Raw genomic sequence first — 25,127 nt, forward strand, 5'->3', positions numbered from 1 at the left:
TGTATATATTTTAATATGATTTTATGTGCTTTAAACGCTTTTCTAGTGATATTACGACTTCAATATTTGTGGCGAACGGACGTAAAGTCGAATAAAATGACTTAAACTTGATTTTTATTTTTCCGTATACTTTTTTGACAAACGACATATAATCGGGAACGACGTAACTCGAAACAACGTAAGTCGAGGTATACCTGTAAAGCTATTAGAAATAAAATAATTTAATTGTCAGATGTATTGTCATCAATGATATTTTACTACAGTTTAATAATAACTGATTTTTAGTAATCCAAAATATTTGTGTACTTATCATAAATGTTTAAAAACACATAAATGGATTTAATACATGGAATTTTGTCAAGACTGATGCACACTGGCTGCTATAATATAAATTATAGTATTATAATGCTACAAAAGCCCTGCACACAAATTATAGCATTATAAATAGCAGCTATATAGCTAGTATAGCACACTACACACTATATGCAGTGTGCACGGCTTCATTTGTTCAATGCTACCTAGAGTTTGCTACATATAGTACAGCATTATAGTACTATATATTATAGTGGTTGGTGTGTGTCAGTCTTTATCTAAGTTCAAGTTCTGAAAATCAAAAAAGAAAGAATCCTCAAAAACAATGAACCATAAAACTCAATATACTTAGAAAAGACTGATAATTGATTTACATAACAATTTTACAACTTGTTATTTTTAGCAATTAATAAGTATTACTTAAATAATCAAAATCCAAATAATGGTTTTTAAGCCAATTTAGGCTTTTATTTGATCAGAAATATAATCCAAACTAAGGATAAGTTATTTAATTAAAGTAAAATAAATAGGGAATTTAATAATAATGGTAATTAAAAAGAATTTTTTAATGACTTATTCTATGTACTGAATTGTTACCACTAAAGAATAAGGTACATTAATGTTTTATATGTTATTCTTTGCTAAACTACTTAATATGTAATTAAATCACAAATATTTATGTTTAAAAATATGGTTTGCAGACAATAATCCACACATTATTTTGACTTCTCAAATCTATACCTTTTACAACAGTGAAAAAATTTCTTCTAATAGTTTAAACATTTTCATAATAAAACCAAATAAAATAAAAATAGTAATATATTAGCAAATTGAGTGAAATTATTGCAGGGAAGATTAATTCAAGAATAATAAAGATATTAATTTACTTTTTGTTTATTTCACTTCTATTAATAAATTGAAATTTTAAAAATTAGTTTCAAACACTTACTATAATCCCCTATTAAATTACAGTTAGTTTGAAGAATATGGAAATTGAATTAAAAACACAGAATTTTGATATTTTTAAAACTGATTAAAGCAAAACATACAATTCTAAAAGTTATTAAATGATCTTAATTGGCTTTGAACATCATTATATTGATGTACATCAGAAGATAAAATTATGTTTTGAATTATACATTTTTATTCATAAGAATATTAATGGAAGTAGATTTAATTATACATATAAAAACACTTCTTATATATGTATGTATATACTTATATGAAGTTAAACTTAATATAAGTTATAATATTTAAATTATATTTAATTATATAATTAAATATAAAAAATTATATTTAAATATAAAAATTTCTGAGTACAAACTATAATTCAAATATTCATATTTCAAATAACTTTTATACATATGTAAAATCATACTAGAGAAGAAAAAAATCTAACAAAAAAACTAAATTATTCTCTCTATCTTTTTCTTAAGTTTTTGTAAAGACTTTTAAAATTTTTCATATAACTTTTCTTTGCATTATATCATAAATTATAACAGATTGTATTGTGCCAGTTGCATCTATATAATTTTAGTAATTTAAAAAAAAGTATTTTCAACACTATATATTAAATTTTTTAAATTTTTACACATTTAATTCTCACATTTGACTAGCAATTCATATATGTCATATAAGATCACAACAAGCTTAAAAAACCTCCCCTATAATTTTGTCTAACTATTTATAGCAAAATTTTTAAAATTTATTATGTATGTTTGTAAAAACAAATTTCAGCAGAGCCCAATTAATTAAAGTCTGTTTAACCACAGTTCTACACTATCCAATGTAAATTACAATAGAATATTTTCTCAGAAAAGACAATTCCATTCATTTCATAAATCTTGGCCAATGAAGCATGGTATTTGATAGGTTCTAGATGTTTAAAAAAATTTATTAGGGATTTTGACATCTTCAAGACAATATGAATTTTAAAAAAATTTAAAGAAATTTTAATTGTATTTGTTTACATTTGCTTCAATAAATACAGTTCTGAATAAAATTACAGTAAAAGTTCTTATTATATTATTAAAAATCATTATATTCAATAAACAGATATAACCTAAAAAAACAGTACATTATATACATTATTACATAGAAATAAGATTTATTTAATAATTTACCAAATTCTGTTGTCCAAGTTTTCTGACTATCTGAAATACTCAAGTTTACATTACCTTAGATAATTGGGACCCTACTACATATTAATAATGTATTTTATATTTCAATATAGTATAAAATTTTAATTATTATTATTCATATCTTATTCTGATTAATCTAAATACCAATTGTCCAAGTACACTGGTGTGCAAAACTTAAGCAACCATCTAATTTTTAAGCAGACAGCCATGAAATTGTAGAGAAGGACTTGTTGCAATCAGTACAATGAACACCCATTTTGGTAGAAAGGTGATTCATATGTAGAAAGAAGATAACACAGATGATATGAGGACATGCAAAATGTATGCAGTCAGCACATGCAGTGCAAGACTACAAAAACAAGACGACTTTGATTCCATACTGTATACATTCTATTCATTTTTGCACTAATATGCTTTCTTCATCAATTAAGTACAAAATACTGCCTCTGTATTCTAAATTTCTTGTCTCCCAAGTGATTTCTTGCAGAGTTATGGAAAAAAAACAATCGTTGCTTAAGTTTTGCACACCAGTGTATATATCTGTTTTGCATTTCATTGAGATCATTATCTTGTGATGTTTTCCTTGAATATAACAGCAATTTTTTAGATGTTTTCAACAGACAAATATAACAAATAATTACATTTATTAAAATTTATCTCTATACTATTAATGTGTTTATTACTAACTTTAATTACTTTAATTGAAATTGTTATGCACATACAATATACACAAAGCTGTTAATTGACGATTCCCATCTCGAAATTTTCACAATTCATATGATTGTGGGTAATTTTAATTGAAGACTAAATAAGAATGATTTACTGGACTTATATCTTTTTGTAAGGGCTTCTCATTTTGCATATTATAACAGTTACATTCAAGATTACTCCCTATCATTTTGAATTTGAAGTAATAGAACAACAACATGATGTAAAAAGCTTTGCCCTTGGATTAATCTTTTCCTATGATAAAAATTTGCATTTTTATCAATTAGCAAAAAAGTTAGCAATAAAAACATCTTATCTGTCACATTTAAAACATTCAGTAATAGTGTACAGTACAATGAGTATGTCATATATAACTTTAGGAAACTTTCTTTTTTTATATACATTACACTATTTTATATATTATTTGAGTATTCAATGGCTTGTTTTTTTATTTATATTCTATAATTTTTTGTTCTCATATAGTTGTAAAAATAACCTATTTAATCTTCTAATGTTTCTGTACATTTTTATATGATGGTATGATTATCACATCAGATGGCATTATATATAAATTCACTAAAATATAATTCCAAATATATAGCTGAATATATTGTAAACATTACCTTACATGCAAACAAATATGGTATATCGTTTTGTTCCTTACTTGTTATAATTAAATTTATATATATTATTTTTCCTGATATGTTTAAAAAATTTTGCAACAGAGAGTTAAGTATATTTGATACTTTTCATTTCTTCAATCATCTGTTGATTTTCCTGAAAGTCATTACAGCATTCTAACCTATCAACAACAATAATTTCTAATATTTCACGGAAAAATATATGTAATGATATTATATACATTTCTTTCAATCAGGAGTTCACATTTATTATTTATATTTTGTATGTATATGTGTATATATATATATATATATATATTATATTACTCATTTATCAAGCATAATTTCAAATAGATAAACTTTTTAATATCTTCACATATATCACAAACTATAATTTAAAACAGTTAGGATATTTCTATTCCTAGTATATAACAAAAATACATTTTATATTGTTTGAATACTGTAATTCTGCTGCAAATATAAAAACAAAAACAAAATAATTCAGCAGTAACTCTTTAAGGCACAAATCATTTCAAAATTTCAATTAATAAAAGTTTCCAGGAAGAAGCACTTCATAAATATTTTGAAATTGATAAATAGATAATAAGTAATTATCTACTTATAAATTTTTCTTAATGTAGTTAAAATTCAAAAATTTCTTATTACAAATTTGTTAAAACTTACTCATTATCATATCAGCTTGTCATTTTTAGTATTTACTATGTTCTCTTCTGAAAAATAACTATTTATTTTAGTAATTATTATAAAAAAATAACAAAAAAATGCAAATTCAATACATTATTATAATGAATTATCAAGTAAAAATATGAATTTTTAATGGAATGTCAAATAGGCTTGTCTATTTTAAGTTTGTGGTTTGTTACATAACATAACAGCATTTCTATATACAAGGACACAGTAAATTAACAATTTTCATTGATTAAAACTATTATTTAACATTAATTTTTGTACACATTAAATGTAATACTCTAAAAATTACAAAGCAGATAATGAAAAACAGTTTTTACAAATATATTTTTTTCATATTTTTGTAAGCATTTTATAACTGTATTTTGCATTGAATGCTATTTAAGAAATAAATTATTTAATTGAGCTATTCTATATCAAAAGAAATGTGAAATTATAAAAATTAACTTTTTCAGTAAACAAAACCCACACATTCCACTAGAAAAATAGCCCTGATTTATCCTTAGGATGAAACTTAAACATAATATACTTGTTTCTATGTTCTAAACAGCATAGAGAAATCCCTCAAACTTCCTTCTGTAAGTCTGAGGAGTAGTGAATGGTGAAAACCACGTAAGAGAAAATCGACCAAATACAGCTCTTAGGCTTCTCCAAGGTGAATGCTTCTGCCATTTAACAGCTTCTTTCTTCAACTGTTCAATGCCCTAGAAGAGAAATATTTTGATATAAATACATGTATGCAGATAAAAAAAAATGTACTGTACAATGACACATTTAATTATCAATTTAATACAGTTTATAAAATATAATGTATAAATGATAAATACTCTTGAAAAATACATACAACAATTGCAGAGACATTTTTATAACAGGAAAGTCTCATCATATTTGTATGTGTCTGTAAGAAGTTCTTTTATCTAATCAGCATTTCATTATCACCAATTGTCCAAGTGGAACTGATATAGAATAGTCTGTACAGGATGAGGAAAAGAAACAGCAGATATTCAAAGTCAATTTTCCTAGGCACTCATGGGATAGTGCTAGCTTGCTCACTATGTTGTCAAGAGTATAGCATTTAGTAATCATAAACCAGTTGGACAGGTGTGCAATGTGCATTTATCATTAAGGCATATTATAAAAATAATGGATACTCAATAATCATTTCATCACTAGTTCAACATCCATCAAAATAATCCAATTCTGCACTAAAACAAGAAGCCTCCAGCTGCAGCAAGAACTATACATACCCCAGAAAATATCACAAATGAAAGGGTCTCCATCAAATGTCATCCAAAAACAATGCTGTAATACTCAGCTGATATGCGCAAAGGCTAATGAACTTGAATGAACTTTAATGAACTCTCCAAATCACATTTCAAAATGTGCTATGCCGAAGCTAAACTAACCCTAGTTCCTGAGCAAGTTCTCCCATGGAAATTCCAGACTCTTGCTGTAGGATATCATGGGTAACTTCAATGTTTTCAGGCATCCATGAAATTTTCTGTTTCATGGCCATCTCTGCCACATTATCAGCCACACTGCTACTAGTTCTTTCAAATTTTTTTATTGAAGCAATCATGGTGGCCTGAGATGGGTTATTACAATTCTTGAAAGCATTATTCCACTTAACATTTCTGCAGGGTTTTCACCCAACAAACATTAACTTTTCACAAGAAACTCTTTCTGCAGCAGAATACAGGTATCGCTTATTCTAAAAATTTTCAACTTGGACTTATCGGATTTTTAGGATTATTACACTGGTGTACCGGCTATTTACAAAAGGAGGAGTTATTAATCAGAAAAACAAAAAATCTTTATTTTATCACCTTTAGTATTTCCTGTACACATAATATGTGTGTTTTGGGCAAATAAGCCCCTCTTNGAAACTGATTAATCACATTTATTAAGACATAACTATAGTAGGTAACCTGTATATAGCGGAAATCTGTACTACAGGTGTTCGATCTCTTGGAGTTCCATTATAGACAGGTTTGACTTTTTAATTTTGTCATTTGTAAGAAAAGTTTTCTATGATAAAAATGTGTAACTAATTTAAAAATAAAATGAAATCTTAGAGCTGTCTACCTTTGTCAGACAAAATTGATTATACTTGATTTGTTTGTTTTTTTTTCACTTAATGCATGAGGAACACAATCATGTCTGTGACATACTAAGATTCATTGCAAGTTCATGAATTGTTATTCATCAATTTTTAGCAATTTCTTTCTGAAATTTCTCTTTGTTAAAAGCTTTTTGGGCACCCCATATGTTTAGTATCTTCACTTCAAAATATCCTGAATGTAACTCTCAAAACCACATTTGACATGTCTGACATTTAGGAGCATCTTCCCCATACATTACAAGCATTTCTTACTGTTTTTATAGTGTAATATCCTTTACAAAAGTTAAAAAGCATACATAATATGTCTGATATACATTTTATCTGACATTTTAATTTGATTTTATGCAAATAAAATGTGAAGTAAAGTTTTAAAGTTTCTAAACAAATAATGCAATATTACAATAGCAGTAATGTTTTAAATTTCACAACTATGTAATTAAACTACACATCTATATTGGAAATCACCCTCAGCATAAAAATAGCAAATTCGCCAACACCTTGCTGAGAAAAACATATCTAAAGGCTGTTAAAGCCATGTTAATTAAAACTTCTGCTGTCTTGAGTATAATGTTAGCATAATTTGAGTATAACTTCTATATAAAGGGATTGCTGCAATTAATTTCAGGTGTTATCCAGAACTGCATTAAGAAAGATACCTGTTAATTTAATTACTTTAATGTTCTTAAATTGTACTTTATTCTAAAAATTGTCAACTTGGACTTATCGGATTTTTAGGATTATTACACTGGTGTACCGGCTATTTACAAAAGGAGGAGTTATTAATCAGAAAAACAAAAAATCTTTATTTTATCACCTTTAGTATTTCCTGTACACATAATATGTGTGTTTTGGGCAAATAAGCCCCTCTTCAGCAGTTTTACTACAACAATTTTCTAAAAAGATATATAACAAAAACTTTTTAATAAATTACAATAATTTAAAAAACCAGACAATAAAATATTGAAACTTAGATTTTTCGTATCCAATTACTTCAAAATATGCATAAATCACATTTAGAAGAATTATTATTTTAACATTGCATCAATACATGTTTCTATATTAAAATAGGGAAGGTTTAAAATTATTAATTAAAAATACAAAAATTATCACAAATTGATTAAAACTTACTTAACAAACTTTGTTCACATGAACTAATAAATTACACATCACTTATTTCTTCCGTCTTTTTATACCCCTTGGCTTTTTGCTTTTGTCATTAATTATGCTCTCATGATTGGTGGATTTCACGTCCTAGATTATTGTTAATTCTATTGCTTTGTCTTTTTATATTTTCAAATAATTGACGTTTAAAATTATATTAAAGTTGTATCATTATATTCGATAGTAGAAAAATAAATGAAGAATTGATTTTGCAACAAGCCAACTTAATAGAAAAAAATATATACAATTTGATATTGAGAAAGAAAGGAATAATAGTATTAATTATTTGAATATAACTATCGAAAGAAAGGAAAATAAATTAGAATACAAAAAATTTGTTAATCCTTTTAATTGTAAAATTTGTTAAACCAAAAGTTTTTAATTATAAATCAAATGTACTGTACCAACAACTAAGAGATTTAATATTTTTAAAATGTATATTGGTAAAATTAAAAATAGAACAAGTAAATTATTGGGTTGTTCAGAAAGTAATTTCATTTTTTTTACCACTAGACAAATTAGTTGTATTTTATCTGCCATCTTCATTCTAAACTGTATTATTATTATATATTTTGACAGCTAACATTTTAAGGCTTTTTTGTAAAAAATTTTGTTTGATTTTGTGCAATTGTTTATTTTTTGTGTCCCATTAAATATAGAAGTTCAAAAGCATCATTTTCGGCATATTTTGTTCTTTTATTACCGAACAGGTAAGAACGCTGTTTAAGCAAGAAAAAAAGTTGTGACACGTATGGAGAAGATGTATTGACAGAACGACAGTGCCAAAACTGGTTTACAAAATTTTGTTCTGGTAATTTCAATATTGAAGATGCAACACGTTCTGAATGGCCAGTTGAAGCAATGAAAACAAAATAAAGGTACTAATTGAAGCAAACTGCCGAATAGCAACACGAATAGAAATCACTAAGAGATTAAATTTGTCAAATTGAACTGTTTATGATTACTTGAAACAAATTGGTTTCATTTCAAAGCTTGATATATGGGTTCCATACGTTCTTAAAGAGAGTTGCTCTCTTTGGTGGGATTTTAAGGATTTTTTTTGGAGCTTTTATCAGACAATTTAACACTTGATTCAAAAGTGCACTGCCATCAAGTAAACAAATTGAGTAATATCATCAAACAGAAAAGACAAACAGAACTGATCAACAAAACTGGTGTAGTGTTTTACCACAATAATGTCAAATTTCACACAAGTTTGGTAACTCGTCAGAAACTGTTACAACTTAGATGGGATGTGCTATCACAACCAACCATATTCACCAGATCAAGCACACTCAGATTACTACTTTTTCCGGTCTATACAAATTTTTCTTAACTGTAAGACATTTACTTGAAATGACAATGTCAAAAATCACTTGGATCAGTTTTTTGTAAGCAATGATCAAAACTTTTATGAAAGTGAAATCATGCTACTATCAGAAACAATGACAACAGGTATTTGACCAAAATAGTCAATAAATAATTCAATAATATATTTATTTATTATAAAAATATTGTTTTCTTTCCATGGAAAAAAATGAAATTACTTTCCAAACAATCCAATAGAAAATCAAAAAATAGAAATAGAACAAATTATAAAGATGTTTATATTTAACAACTACTGAAAAAAACTGATTGGAAAATGGCTATATTGGATAAATAATAATGAATATACGGTAGAAATAAAACATTTGATAAAGATTAAAAATGTATAAATTTAATTTATATATCAAAACTATTTGAAAGAGTAAAAACAGTTAAGTGGAAAAATTAATTTAATTCTGGAAAAAAAATGATTTATTTAAATATTTATATCATAGATCAAACAAAAAAACTGATATAATGGAAGAAAAAAAGGTGGTTTATTCTTTTGATTGCAATTGTAACTCAGGAAAAACATACATAGGTGAAACTAAACGAAAATTAAAAATACGTATAAAAGAACAAATATGAGCGATAAAGGGAAATTATGCAAATTCTGCAATGGTAGAACATTGCAATAGTAATGGATGTGAAATAAATTTAAATACAATAAAAATAAAGAAAAAAGAAAGTAATAATTTGAAATGTCAATTTGAACATATTTATATAAAAAGACTAGAATTAACAATAATCTAGGACGTGAAATCCACCAATCATGAGAGCATAATTAATGACAAAAGCAAAAAGCCAAGGGGTATAAAAAGATGGAAGAAATAAGTGATGTGTAATTTATTAGTTCATGTGAACAAAGTTTGTTAAGTAAGTTTTAATCAATTTGTGATAATTTTTGTATTTTTAATTAATAATTTTAAACCTTCCCTATTTTAATATAGAAACATGTATTGATGCAATGTTAAAATAATAATTCTTCTAAATGTGATTTATGCATATTTTGAAGTAATTGGATACGAAAAATCTAAGTTTCAATATTTTATTGTCTGGTTTTTTAAATTATTGTAATTTATTAAAAAGTTTTTGTTATATATCTTTTTAGAAAATTGTTGTAGTAAAACTGCTGAAGAGGGGCTTATTTGCCCAAAACACACATATTATGTGTACAGGAAATACTAAAGGTGATAAAATAAAGATTTTTTGTTTTTCTGATTAATAACTCCTCCTTTTGTAAATAGCCGGTACACCAGTGTAATAATCCTAAAAATCCGATAAGTCCAAGTTGACAATTTTTAGAATAAAGTACAATTTAAGAACATTAAAGTAATTAAATTAACAGGTATCTTTCTTAATGCAGTTCTGGATAACACCTGAAATTAATTGCAGCAATCCCTTTATATAGAAGTTATACTCAAATTATGCTAACATTATACTCAAGACAGCAGAAGTTTTAATTAACATGGCTTTAACAGCCTTTAGATATGTTTTTCTCAGCAAGGTGTTGGCAAATTTGCTATTTTTATGCTGAGGGTGATTTCCAATATAGATGTGTAGTTTAATTACATAGTTGTGAAATTTAAAACATTACTGCTATTGTAATATTGCATTATTTGTTTAGAAACTTTAAAACTTTACTTCACATTTTATTTGCATAAAATCAAATTAAAATGTCAGATAAAATGTATATCAGACATATTATGTATGCTTTTTAACTTTTGTAAAGGATATTACACTATAAAAACAGTAAGAAATGCTTGTAATGTATGGGGAAGATGCTCCTAAATGTCAGACATGTCAAATGTGGTTTTGAGAGTTACATTCAGGATATTTTGAAGTGAAGATACTAAACATATGGGGTGCCCAAAAAGCTTTTAACAAAGAGAAATTTCAGAAAGAAATTGCTAAAAATTGATGAATAACAATTCATGAACTTGCAATGAATCTTAGTATGTCACAGACATGATTGTGTTCCTCATGCATTAAGTGAAAAAAAAACAAACAAATCAAGTATAATCAATTTTGTCTGACAAAGGTAGACAGCTCTAAGATTTCATTTTATTTTTAAATTAGTTACACATTTTTATCATAGAAAACTTTTCTTACAAATGACAAAATTAAAAAGTCAAACCTGTCTATAATGGAACTCCAAGAGATCGAACACCTGTAGTACAGATTTCCGCTATATACAGGTTACCTACTATAGTTATGTCTTAATAAATGTGATTAATAAGTTTCTCAATGTTACTGCTCAGTGTCTCTTATCAAAATCTCATTAATCAAATACAATGGTACCTTCGTACTCAATTGAACAATCACCACCACTAGAACAAATTTTCGGTTAATAATAAATATTTTTATTTTAACTTTAATTTTTTCATTCATCTGTAAAAAGTTCTCGAAGATAAAAATGAGTAACCAATTTAAAAAATAAAATAAAACCTTACACCTACCTACCTTCATCTGACAAAATTATACTCAATTCAGTTCATTTTTTTCATAAGTTAAAAAAAAATAAACAAACTGCATGCAGAACACAATCAGCAGCATGTTCTATAACCTTTCCAAGTGAATGTAATGTTTCAACAATACATGTCTGTGACACACTAAAATTTACTGCAAATTTATGAGTTATTTGTCAATGTTTAACAACTTCTTCCTGCAATTTCTCTTTAACATCTTTTGGGCCTGTATGTTTTGTATCCTTTAGTTCAAAATTTCCCAAACAAAACTTTAAAAACCACATTTGACACATTCAGTGTTTAGAAGCATCTTTGTCATACACAGTATGAGTATTTTTTACTGTTTGTATAGCATGGTATCCTTTATGAAACTTAAAAAGCACGCATAATATGCCAAATGTGATTTTATCTGCAGACATTTTGACCTGATTTTATTCAAATTAAATGTGATATAAAAAACTTTAAAATAAGCTTCAAAACAAAGAATACAATCTCACATCAGAAATAATGTGTTAAATTTCACAACTTAACATAAATATGTGATGTAATTATAAGTAAAAACAATTGTTAATAAAAATATGCAAAAGTTTTCATTTCAAATCCCAATAAAATTACTGTAATACAGTAGTCATATTTTGCTATTCTGTAGTGGATATGTGTATATTTTGACTTTTCAATGATTTATATATACTAGGCTTGTAAACTTATTAAATTTGTGTTAAATTGAATAAAGATACTGATTTTTCCTTTCTGTTTATGCATTGGACAGGTTCTATTATATACATTCTATATATATACAGGCTGTGAACAGCTGACGTATTATAAAATCTAAGTGACTCTTACATCATAGAATTCATATAACATGGAATTATCTACAGTGTTATAGGGGGTCTACTGTATTCTTTATGTTAAATCTATAATACATTAAAAAACAGGATCCATTTTATATTTGATATTAGGAAGAAAAATAATTTGTTTTTCTGATTCAACAAAAACACAACTTTTTTTGGAAAAATCATGTAATTTAATTGTTTAATTATGTTAGTATTAGAATAATTATTATGGAAACAGATGTATACTATTCTTTTTGGCAAATAAAACCAACTAGAGACTATTAACAATTTTGTCATATCTCTTTTGTTATATCCATCTTTAAAAAAACAAAACCACTTTCAACCTCTAAAAATATCTTTTATTGAAATAGTATATTTGCTTACTGGAGAATAAAATCAATAAAAATAAAAACCACCAAATCTCTCGTTCGAAAAACACTATAAAAATTCACATAAGTAAATCAAAAATTGCAATAAATAATTTAATTGGTCTATTCTGCAAGGCAAAAATAAAGAACATACGTACACATTTTCAGCTTTTTCATTCGATTGTGATGAACTCAATGGGATATGCTGCCCCAATTTGGAGCATGGAAAAATTTAATGACTGAGAAAATACAGAATATATTCATACGTAAGATATTCCAGCTAGAATATAATATCCCGGGTAGTGCCTTAAGATTAGAAACAAATAGATTCAGAATAAATACTATACTAATAAAAAGATATTTAAAGTTTTTACTCAAAATTATTAAGGCTGAAGATATAACAACAAAATTGCTGTTCTTACTATATCACAAATCAAGGGAAACGGACTTAAGACGAAGTTGGATAATTCAGTTATCGAAGATAGTAAATAAATATGGATTTTCTATTAAACTGTTTATGGATCATACGTATGATATGGAGCAGTATAGTAAAGAAATAATACACAGAGTTATGGAATACTCTATTATCCAAGACATTGAAGATATACAAAAACGAGAAAATACAAGCTGGTATACAACAATTCTAAATTATCCAGTAAATAACAACTATATATTGACAAATATAGCTTTCAATATTAAAAAGTTTTTTATGCAGATTAGGTTAAATAAAAATGGAATAATTATAAATGACAAATATATAGATTATACCCAATCTAAATGTCCGAATTGTACAAAAAATTTATCTAAAATTCATATTTTATGTGAAAATTGTAACAAAAAGGATAAACTACAAAGGCTCCAGATTGGGCCACTGACTAAATGTACTAATGAGCAGGAAATGTACAAGACATTAGATAGAGCTGATGTTAACACGATTTATAAGATATATAACTACGTCAAACAACTAATTAAATAATAATTATGACAAAATATTAATATAAATATATTGATTAATAAATGGTAAATACTAATATTGTTAAAAAAATTATTATATGAGATATTAATATGCGTTTCATCAAAATAAAATGCCCTTGTAACAGGCGAAAGCCTTCTACGCCAATAAAGATTACTTACTTATTGAAGTGCAAAAAAAATAAAAATAAAAACCATTCAACTATCCAGCAAAATTCTTTGATAACTTAAAAACGTTTTCAAACGCATTAAGCGTTCATCATCAGTTAATTCTATAATTTGAAATGTGAAATTCGAAAAATTACGCAATGGAAATTCCAAATAACAGTTATGTAAAAAAATAAACGTGTTACAAACGAAAGTGCTATATACAAATTTTCGTGTGCTTAATAAACAATAATAATAACAAATAAATAAATAAATAAAATATCTATCATCGATCATCATAAGCCTGATTGAGCCTTTTATATAGATCTATGCCAATTCGTCGCAAAAAGATTTCCAAGCGGACAAAAGCCCATCAGCATCCCTATAGTTGATACACTGCATGCTCTTTTGTGCCCTGTGGATTTCCAGCTTTTCAAGATATTTTACCACTTGTCTAGATGTAGTGGCTTTTATTATAGAGTCATGGTCCCAGAAAACAGTAATGCCTCGTGGTTTAGCATAAGTGGCAAGGACCATGCTGTCAATTGTTTTGTTCACTGAAAGCTTATGCTCATTGATTCTTTTTTTCAAATTCCTCAAAGTTGCACCTATATATACTAAGTTAGAGTTGAACCTGCTGTCTCTTAGCGGTATCGAGTATATTCGCTTAATGAATATACTCGATGATGATGAACGCTTAATGTGTTTGAAAACGTTTTTAAGTGATTAAAGAATTTTGCTGGATAGTTGAATGGTTTTTATTTTTATTGATTTTATTGAAATATACTTCAGAGGAGAGACCACATCCCTCTTCAGGCAACTGTTTTGTCACAATAAGGAAACCATCTCTTGAGCAACTTTCATACAAAAACCAACACCAATACAAGTTTACAAGTCATGGTAAAATTTTGTGGATTACCAACAAAAACAAAACATTACTTACTGTCTCATCATTCCAAATGGCTTGAATTTGAGTGCCAAACATCACCATAGTAAAGATGGCAAATAGTAGTGATTCAAATATGAGCAGCAATAACAATATAATGGTGGCTGGAGGAGAATGATTTGAATGTTCTAAAAATACAAAATAAAAACAAATCTGTAAAGGTAATATTTTAAAATATGTAATAACTTTGAAGACAATATAAATTCAATAAAAAATTTTAGTATTGAAAAAAAAATTAATTGTGAATAATTATTTTTATAGAAGTTGAATTACAAAATTATTTGAGATCATATCTTCAATAAACTTTCTGGAACACATTAAATATTTTTAATAAACTATTCCAATGTTTGAAATTCTTTAAAAACAAAAAATCAATCAATGAAAATATTCATTCTTTTAAAACAAAAATTTGTAATGTTTAATAAACACACTGCATAATGAATAAAAAATATAAATATCACTCATAAAACCAAAAATCTAGCTCAAAAAACATGAGAGCAAAATGAAAATTTTCAAATTGTCTTAAGAAACCATCTTCAAGTTAAAAGACCAGATTTGGAAACAGATCAAGAAATTAATTACAGTGGTATCTCAGGATACAAACGCCCCAGCATACGAAATTTTCAGGATACGACATGAAATTCAAACATATTTTTGCTCCACGATACGAACAAAAACTCACCATATGACATTACATTAGTTCGCAGTGCCATTTTTTATTCACTTCTGTTCATTGGTCTCAGTCCACGTGTTTGCTTCGTCGTGGAAGGATCTTGCTTGATAAAGGAAATCTTGAGGTATTATCAGAAAGTGACTGATTTTATTGAAAAAAAACATCCCGAAAAGGTTCACACTAGCTGTATTGCTGCTCAGAGTAGTGACATTTGCCTAAGTAATTTTAGAAACATTTTAAAAAGTAGGCAAAGCCAAACCTCTTTGGATAGATATTTTACCAAGCAACCTCTATCCAGTGAAAGTGCTGGTGGAAGTGAAGGAAAAAAAGCAAAAAGCAGTGAATAAAAATTAAAACAAAAAAATATAAAACAACACTAATTTTTTTTAATCTTTTCTAAGTTATTTTTAAGTTATTGTTACATTATGTTATGTAAGTTAAGTTTTAGTATCCTTTCCCTTCTCCCCCTCTTCTGCCACCAGTTTACACCTCCACCGTCGTCTATCCTCAAAAGTAAAGTGCAAATAAAACTACATTTTTTTTTTTATCAATTTGTTGGAACGAATTATTTGGTTTTACATGTAATCGTATGGGAAAAAATGATTCACCTTACGACATTTTCATGATACGATCTGTTTCAGAACGAATGAATTTCGTATCCTGAGGTACCACTGTATTATAATTTAATATATAAAAAGAGCACCATCTGATAGGCAGTAGACAGTCATGTGGTTTCAATGGATGCAAAAATAATAATAAATTTCAAGTAATACCCTCCAAGCTGGTGATAATGTATTATTGATTCTCCTTGTAGTTAATTGCTGTGTATGTTTCTTCTGGCCTTCTAAATTCCAAACATTTCAAGGTACTAACATAATATATAATAACTATAGTAATTACATTGTGCACAAATTAACCTCGATAACCTAAGTACCTTAAAATGTTAGGAATTTACAAGGACAGCAGAAACAACACAGCAATTAACTACAAAGACAACAACATGTTATCACCTGATTGGAGGACATTATTTAAAATTTATTATTATTTTTACATCCCAGTAAAGCCACATGATAACCAATTGTCCATCATTGTTATTTTTATAGTTAAATTATAACATTCCATTTCTTGTGCCATTTCCAAATTAATTTTTTTAGTCTGAAAATGATTGCTTAAGGCAATTGAAAACATTGGTTTTCATTTCACTTTTTTTGATCTACAAGCTGGATTTTTGATGATGTTGAGTGATATTTGTAATACTTTTATTAATTTATTATACATATACAATGGTGCCTTGTACTTCAAATTAAATTCATTCCAAGATGCCATTCAAACTCTATTGTTCAAAGTCTGAATTAAGTTTTTCCATTACAAATAACAAAAAGTGATTTTTTTTCATTCCCAGACCTTAAACTATACCTACTTTGATAAACTTAAAACAGCAAATACACATAATTTAAGATAAAAAATAACACAATTAAATGCCCCAATAATAAAGTAAAACATAAAAACAATAATTAAAATACATAAATACTGTGTAAAAAACAAAGATTTGCATTTACTGGTCGGCTGCCAGATCTGCCACCTGTATATTGCTTTCATGCTTTCAATTAATTCCTCTTTCTTCTCAATTGTTCATATTACAACCTTTCTCTTATACTGTTGCTTCCACACACTTCTCAGATATCATGGTTAATAGGTTAAGATTATAATAGATTGAACAGAAAGTTTTTGCATATTTTTAACAATTGTCATTACTTAATATAGATGTGATTTAATTATAAGTTGTAAAATTTAACACATTATTGCTGGTATGAACTTGTATTCTTTATTTAAAAGCTTATTTTAAACATTATACTACACATTTTCTTTGAATAAAATTAAGGCTTAAGATAAAACGCATATTGGGCAATATGCTTTACGAGTTTTGGAAAGGATATAACACCATACAAACAATAAAAAGAAAAACAAATTGTAATGTGTATGGAAAAGATGCATCCATACTTTGAACATGCCAAATGTAGTTTAAAAAGTTATGTTCAGGAATTAAAGGATACAAAACATACACAGCCTAAAAGCTGTTGACAAAAATTTGAAGAAGAAAATTGTTTAACATTGATAAACAACACACTATATATATACAGCCAAACACCAAAAATAAAGAAAAAAAATTCATTGAAACATACAAGCATAACAAAAGAGCAAGAGACAATTTTAGGTACAACAGATCATGCTTACACTTATAGTAGTGCTGTAGTCATGCAAGGACAGGGCACGGGTAGCACTTTTTTTAAGCAGAGCAAAATCCTTGTTCAAAGTATGGGTGCATCTTTCCCATACACATTACAATTTGATTTTCTTTTTATTGTTTGTATTGTGTTATATCCTTTCCAAAACTCAAAGCATATTGCCCAATATGCTTTTTATCTTAAGACTTGATTTTATTCAAAGAAAATGTATAGTATAATGTTTAAAATAAGCTTTTAAATAAAGAATACAATTTCATGCCAGCAATAATGTGTTAAATTTCACAACTGTTATAATTAAATCACACATATATACTAAGTTATACTTTAGGCTATGCACTGTACCTCAGTCAAAAACCTAAGGAAATTACTTCTTGCAGTTTTTTGCACTGATTACAACTATATAGATCATTTTTGACGTATTTAAGCCATTTTGCAAATATTGCATCACAAAATTGCACTTTGCCACTACAAAGATAGTGATGATTCACTCTCAGGGTGACAGTTAGCACCTTAGCACTTTTAATTTATGATTAGATGACTTAGAGTACATTTTTTTCACTGTGTGCACAGTTTGAATTTTGAAGCATTCAAAGTTAGAAATGTTTGAAGTATGAGGCACCACTACACTTAGCATAACAAAAAAATAATATAGAATTATCTGTCAATAAAATTTCAACAATTGATATTGATTTATAATTTCAAATTATTGATCAAATTGGAAATTTCATCAAATATTAAATAAGAAAATTTTAATAACCCTGATATTTTCTAATATTTTGTAATGAAACTTGGGATTTATAATTTCAAATTTATTCAAAAATATATGAAATGTACTAGTGGCTCCATGAGACATTCAGAAAATTTGGAATTATCATTTCATAGGTCCTTATATATTTTTTTTGCATGCAAAGATTTTACTATCTTAGTATTCTTATGTTTGAATTTGTCACTATTTTAAAAAATTCCATTAAATCTACTTATGATTGCTTCTGTGGAGTATTTGTTTAAAGTATAACAGTTATTGTTCTTAGTGCATTCAACTATCTTTTCACATTCATCTTTTTTGATTAACACTTGTATGCTCTTTTAAGAATCAACTCTTTCATCTTAAATCATTAATTTTTATGATTTTACTATTAAAAGCATTTGCTACAGATTTTTGCTTCTGCTTAAACATGATCCATACTTTTCTATCTTATTCTTTCTATATCAAATGAGTTATGTATTAACTGACATTGTATCATTGTGTACTTCTTGACAGCATTCTTAAGATATATTATTGTATGCAATAATCAATTTATTCCAAACACTACTGATGCTTATTTTCACCAAAAATACCTATGCAAATTAGTACTTGGCATATGAAACAGAAAATGGTTTGAAAAGCCAACTTTGAGATAACTTAATTGACTCAAATGGAATATAAGCCAATCCATCAGAAGTGTAATGTTTCCTTATATAACAAAACAAGATTGAATCTTATTACTAATAAAATAATCAAACTGGATTTATTATCAAGCTACAGTTTAGCTAAGTAAATATACAAATGCTATGTAATTTGGAATAAAGGGTAGATGATTAAGTCACAATCTTGTATTAAATACAATTAAATAAATAATTTAGAATGTTTTGGAAGAAAATATCAATCCAGAGCAGTATTTAAAACTGCATCTTCTGCTATTCATGCAGACAAGTTGCCAATTATATCAATATTAATCTTGACCTATATCCAATCTTCACTTCCAGACTATATTAATTTAAAAAATAATCAGAGGGGTCTTTTAAGGATATCTTATTTGAAAGTTTAAATAACTGAATCTTACAATGATAAGCATATACTTTGTTTCTAAATTTCTGGAAATTTACTATTTGATTAAAATATGTCAAAAATTTATTTAGTTTTAGTAATAACTTTCAAGTATGTTATTTTTAAAAATAGGTGATTTTAATACCCTAATATCATGCCATTACTAGCATAGATTTAACTATGAAACAATCTTTTAGTATTGAAAGTATCCTATTAAATTTTCCAATTCAGTTTTTATTTAAAAAGTTTCATTATATAAATACTTATTCTGAATTATTTAGGAGTTAATTCTTAACTCAAATTGTAACAGAGTTTCAGAACTTTTTATAAGCTTTATTTTCATTTATATTCTTTATAATAAATTCTTCAGATTACATTTTAAAAATGAACATTTATTTATTAAAATGACTGAGTAGCTTAAAAAGGAAGGTCTATGCCATTAGTTTTCAATGTCTTCCAGTTTTTTCAATGTTTGTATTCTTTCTTGTTAAATCCTAATTAAAAAAAAACAAATTTTTAAAACAAAAAAAAATTTAGAAAAGATTAACAACAACAACAACTAAAGAAAATCACTAGGAATATCAAATTTTCTTGAAAGAATACTTTTAATGTTTATAATAACAAGAAAGGTACTTCCATTCCATGGACAAAAATAATTGATATTAGCAATTTCTGAACAAATAAGCATGTGAACCAGCTTGACTCATATTCCATAAAAGTAAAAATAAATAATTAGTATTTATAAACCTTCAACCTCCATGATTTTAACCTCCTAATGAAATGACTGACATACAGTAGCTAACAGAGGATGCAAAAAGACAGGCTATTAGTAGAGATGTAACCAATACCATCAGATACAGATATATCAGTGTATTGAAATGCTCTAAATATATTGGTATCAGTTCATTCTACAAACCAATATTATAATGTTTTTCAAAATGCACCTTTACACCATTTTTCCATGGCAGATATTTAAACACATCAATAGACATAACTACTGTAAAACTAACCTGCAATAGACAGTGTATCCTCTCTGCATATGATCTGCCTCTAATAGTCATGTGCAAAGTGACAAGACTTACTGTTGTTGTCACTTTTGGGAAGGGGCACTTGCTTTAAGGGTGACTGGATACACTTTCAGCACTCCTGTATGCCAAATTATAATTTCCAGCAGCAAATAATGCAGTGGTGATAGCACAAGCCAGCATGCTATTATTTCAGGAGCACATTTTTTGACTATCTGGTTACTCTTATAATTCAATGTAAGAATAAAAAATTTATTTATAAATTTATAGTAATTTTGTTTTAATTTAATAGTAATAACTCAAAATTATCAATAATTTTGAGTTACCATCTGTATAAAAAATGAAATAAAAAACTATTGAAGAATCCACAATCAATGTAGAAAATATGATATAAGGATTCCTTTCTTACATTACATTCTCTACATTGCAAAGAAGTTGGGAATTCAAAGGTAGTAAGGTTCTTGGTAAAATGAAATTTATTCTTGTCACATTTTTTCTTCCTTCACCATCACTATATTGTATAAAAAGCAGGCGGTATGGCCAAGGTGACTGAAGCATCACCTTATTGCTCTGGGGATCCCAGATCAAATCTGAGTGGTGAAAAAACCCAAAGAATCTTTTGGGGTGGTCTGTCCCAGATATGTCAGGTCCTGTTCCTCACCATCTAGCTATCCTATTATGGGTTTTATGAGGCCTACAATGGGTTTGATATAAAGGCCTTAGTGCCTACAGAACAGTAAGAGTAAAAAAAATGAAAAAAGTATTGTGTACAGGGTTAACCCTAAAATTAATTGTTGCTTTATGTTTAAGTGTGTAATCTTTTTATTTCCAGATGCAAAATCTTCAATTACAAAGACCAAATAAATGGAGAAGACAATCTTTCACTATCATTCGTCTGTACAGGATTAAAGCTCTTATAGTATAACAAATTCTAAATAAAAAAATTTACAATAGTAATCTTTTATTAACTGATATTGTTTTAATTTAAATTGCTTTCAGCTCATTTCCTACTGATTTTTGATATATAAATTCAGAATTTAAATATTCTGTTAGGTTCATGTCAGCAAGAAGAATTTCAAAGATTAGCAGTAGTATAATTTAAAAATTAACAGCAGCTAGCATGCTGTGCACATCTAGTTTTGATTACTGGATGGTTAATGTGTGAGTGCTTTGCAGAACCAAGGCAATTGTAAATAAAGGTCAATGTGTGAGCAACATTATTGCGAGATTTGCAAACAAATTGGCAATTTGGCAACTTTTTTCAATCTGGTGATTTTTCTATACCGTTATAAATTTATTCAAGGTTTGTTAGACTTTTTCCTAAACAACAGCTGGAGCTGGTTCTAGGCAAAGTAGACAATTACAACTGCATAGGGCCTGGATGTAAAAGGAATCTGTAAACTAATTTGTAAACTTTTATTTATTTATATTTGAATTTAAATGGTTATACTCTCCACTGGAAAAAGAACAAAAATGCATTACTTGCATGTGTATTCTCTGCCATAAAATCAGCTGATTCATGCCAAACTATTTTGTTTTTGAGCAGCAGACTAGTCTGGTAGAATTATCAAAAGATGTTACCTTTTACTTTAGTATTTGTTATTTATTGTTTAATTTAATTTTTTAGAATTTTATGTTGTTTTAATTCTATGATTTTTCACTCTTAACCAGAAACCACTTCCCTTGAAAAAGGCCTTTAAAAATGTTATACTTTTACTCATTGTCTGACAGTGGGTATTTCTGACTCCACACGAATTCTTAGAGAAGATGAATCATTGCTTTCTCAAAGAACATCCAGTTCCCAAATATTGCATCGTCTTTTCAATGATCAGGAAAATAAAGTAGAATAAGTAGTACATAAATCAAGAGCACCAACCCCGTACAATATAAAATTAATAACAGATTTAAAAAGACAAGTGTGGTATACAGATTTGATTGTGAATGTAAAGAGCCATACACTTATATCAGAAAGACAGGGAGAGTTACAAGAAAAAATTAAAGGACATGTTAGAGTGATATAAAGTATGATCACAAGAATTTGTGTATAGCTAAATATTATGTGAAGAATGGATGTCAGATTAATCTTAATACATTAAAGATAGTACATTTAAAGAGATATATAATGAAAAGAAAGTTGTTTAAACACAGATAGTTAGAAATTAAAAAAAACCATTATTACTAATGAATGAAAGTAATGGAGTAAATTAATATAAATCATGGAATTGGTTTTTGGCTGATAGAGGCAGAAGGGAAGATATCTGGTTGTTGGAGTGTTGACAAATGATGTGATGATGAATGAATGAATGTAATAATAATAGCAAGGACTGCAGATAACAAAGTATTATTAACAAAAAGATACAGGTATTACAATAATTGTTTAGTTTTTAAAATCTTAAAAATATGTTTTTTTTTTTTTTTTTTAAATAGGTGAAAATGAGTTTAATATGATAGTAGTTAAAATGATTGGAATAGTAAAAATTTTAAAGGTTATTAGTTAATGATTTTAGTGGATATGATTGTATATTTACTAGTTAATCAAAAAAATGTTTGTGCCTTATTTAGCTTGTATGGAAGAAAACCCACTGAGGAGGGAAAAATTGTAATTTCCAAAATGCATTTGAGTAAAATAAAGTTGTTGATTGGTTAGTAATTACAGCATCTATGGATGGGATAATCTGTAGAAAATTGAAGTTTTTGACTGGTTATATATTGAGACAATACGAAATAGTAATCGTTTTTGGAATTATCAAATTATAAATTAAATTTTTAACTTCAGTGAACATTAAGTATTACAAGTACAATGGTGCCTCGTATAATGGACGCTGCGAACAACGGACTTTCTGTTCGGCTGTTACGTGACTCAAGCAACGGACTGGCTGCGAACAACGGACTTTCCGTTCGGCAGTTACGTGAGGTGAACAACGGTCTTTCTGCGAACAAGTGCAAATGTTTCCACTCTTTTGCCATTGCCAATGACAATCTGCTATTTTTATAATATAGTATTATTAGAATATATTATTATTATATCTGAAGTACCAAGCTCCCGTTGGGATTCGGCTTGCTCCCTTGTTTATTACATACATCACCTCAATGCAGGGTATTTACATTTATTCAAGTGTTGTGCAAATCATGGCTTCTAAAAAAACAAAGGTAATTTCAATTGACACAAAGCAAGACATCATCAGAAGGAGTAAAAGTTGACAAGGACTTCCTTGTCAAATGGGGAGAGATTCAGAAGTTTACCAACACTCACTATCCAAACATAGCTGAAGCCAACAGGATCAATGATCTCTACAATGACACCCTTGCCTGTCATTTCCGACAGGCGTTGAAGAAGAGAGAGAAACAGACCACCTTGGACACATTTTTCAACAAGAACACTGCCATAAAACAATGGATGAAACAAGAGGAGATGACCCTGCAAGCTCCAGTAGCATCTCCTGAATCTGATTTTGATTAAAAAACAATAAAAAGAGACCTGCTGCAACGTGTAAAAAGTCTGTATCTGTATGGATGTGTAAAGAAAGTGTTCCTCCACCTCCTCCCCACATCATCTGACTACCCGGCATAATTGGTGACTGCTCCATTTTCATTTTTTTTATGGTACAGTATGGTTATTTTATGCTGCGGAATGAATTATATGTTTTAACATGTATTTCTATAGGAAAATGCATTTTGTATAACAGACTTTTCACTTAACGGACGTGCACTTGGAACGGATTAAGTACGTTATACGAGGCACCACTGTATAAACTTCATTACTGTGAAAATTCCAAAAAAACACAGCAAATAACATTTATAAATTTTATTCCATCTAACATACATGACTTTCTTAAATAATGTAATATGCAGATACCTTTAAATTTAAGAGTCAATATACATTTTAACACAACTCTATATATGATAGTTAAAAGTTGTAATAGCAATCTAGAAATAGCTACACAAATCCAGGATAACCCAGCACAAAGTAGAGAAACCTCAAATAATTTCTAATTTTAGGTTTTGCCCAGCTCACAGCTCAAATTAATACAGTGATCAAAAGAAAAATACAGTTGAGTTTGCGTAAGTCATCATAAATATAACTAGACACTGTCAGTTAAGTAGTCAGTTTTCTATGGTCCCAGCCGACTTACATAGGCATTAATGTTAAAAAACTGTGGTTTACTCAACACCACTGAATAAATTGACATGCTTTTTCTGTCTCACACTCATTTAGACATCTGATAAGTCAACTCCCCTCCTGAAATAATGAATTCACACCACACAGCTTAACATCACAGCAGAATCCAATTTTGCATTTTCTCACCTTTCATTCAAGCATTATTTGCAGCAATTGTTTCACACTTCTGTTAGAAATGAGTATCTGAAACCTAACAACACTTACACTGAAGGAAAAATATGAATTTGTATCTGAATTTGAATATAATAAAACTTCACAAGCTGAATTTGCAAAACAAGAAAGCCTTCGAAGAACAACATTGGTGGGAATTCTGAAGAAAAAAGAG

The 25,127-nt window shown here is 27.6% G+C and overlaps 1 protein-coding gene across 1 annotated transcript in view; it reads right to left on the reverse strand.

Annotated features, from left to right (window-relative positions):
• Nucleotides 1-1,712: 1,712 nt before the first annotated feature.
• The window catches only part of LOC111627826 (palmitoyltransferase ZDHHC3-like), a 53,451-nt gene continuing 30,036 nt past the window's right edge, over nt 1,713-25,127 (reverse strand). Inside the window, exons 5-6 of the mRNA XM_023371476.1 lie at nt 14,869-14,999; nt 1,713-5,193 (exon numbers count right to left, since the gene is read on the reverse strand). Coding sequence (XP_023227244.1) covers nt 5,032-5,193; nt 14,869-14,999 — 293 coding nt within the window. The 3' untranslated portion in view covers nt 1,713-5,031. The remainder of the gene's footprint in view (nt 5,194-14,868; nt 15,000-25,127) is intronic.

Source organism: Centruroides sculpturatus, unplaced genomic scaffold (genome assembly GCF_000671375.1).
Source record: "Centruroides sculpturatus isolate CEXI.00-Female unplaced genomic scaffold, Cexi_2.0 scaffold377, whole genome shotgun sequence".
In the NCBI taxonomy this organism is placed as follows: domain Eukaryota; kingdom Metazoa; phylum Arthropoda; class Arachnida; order Scorpiones; family Buthidae; genus Centruroides; species Centruroides sculpturatus.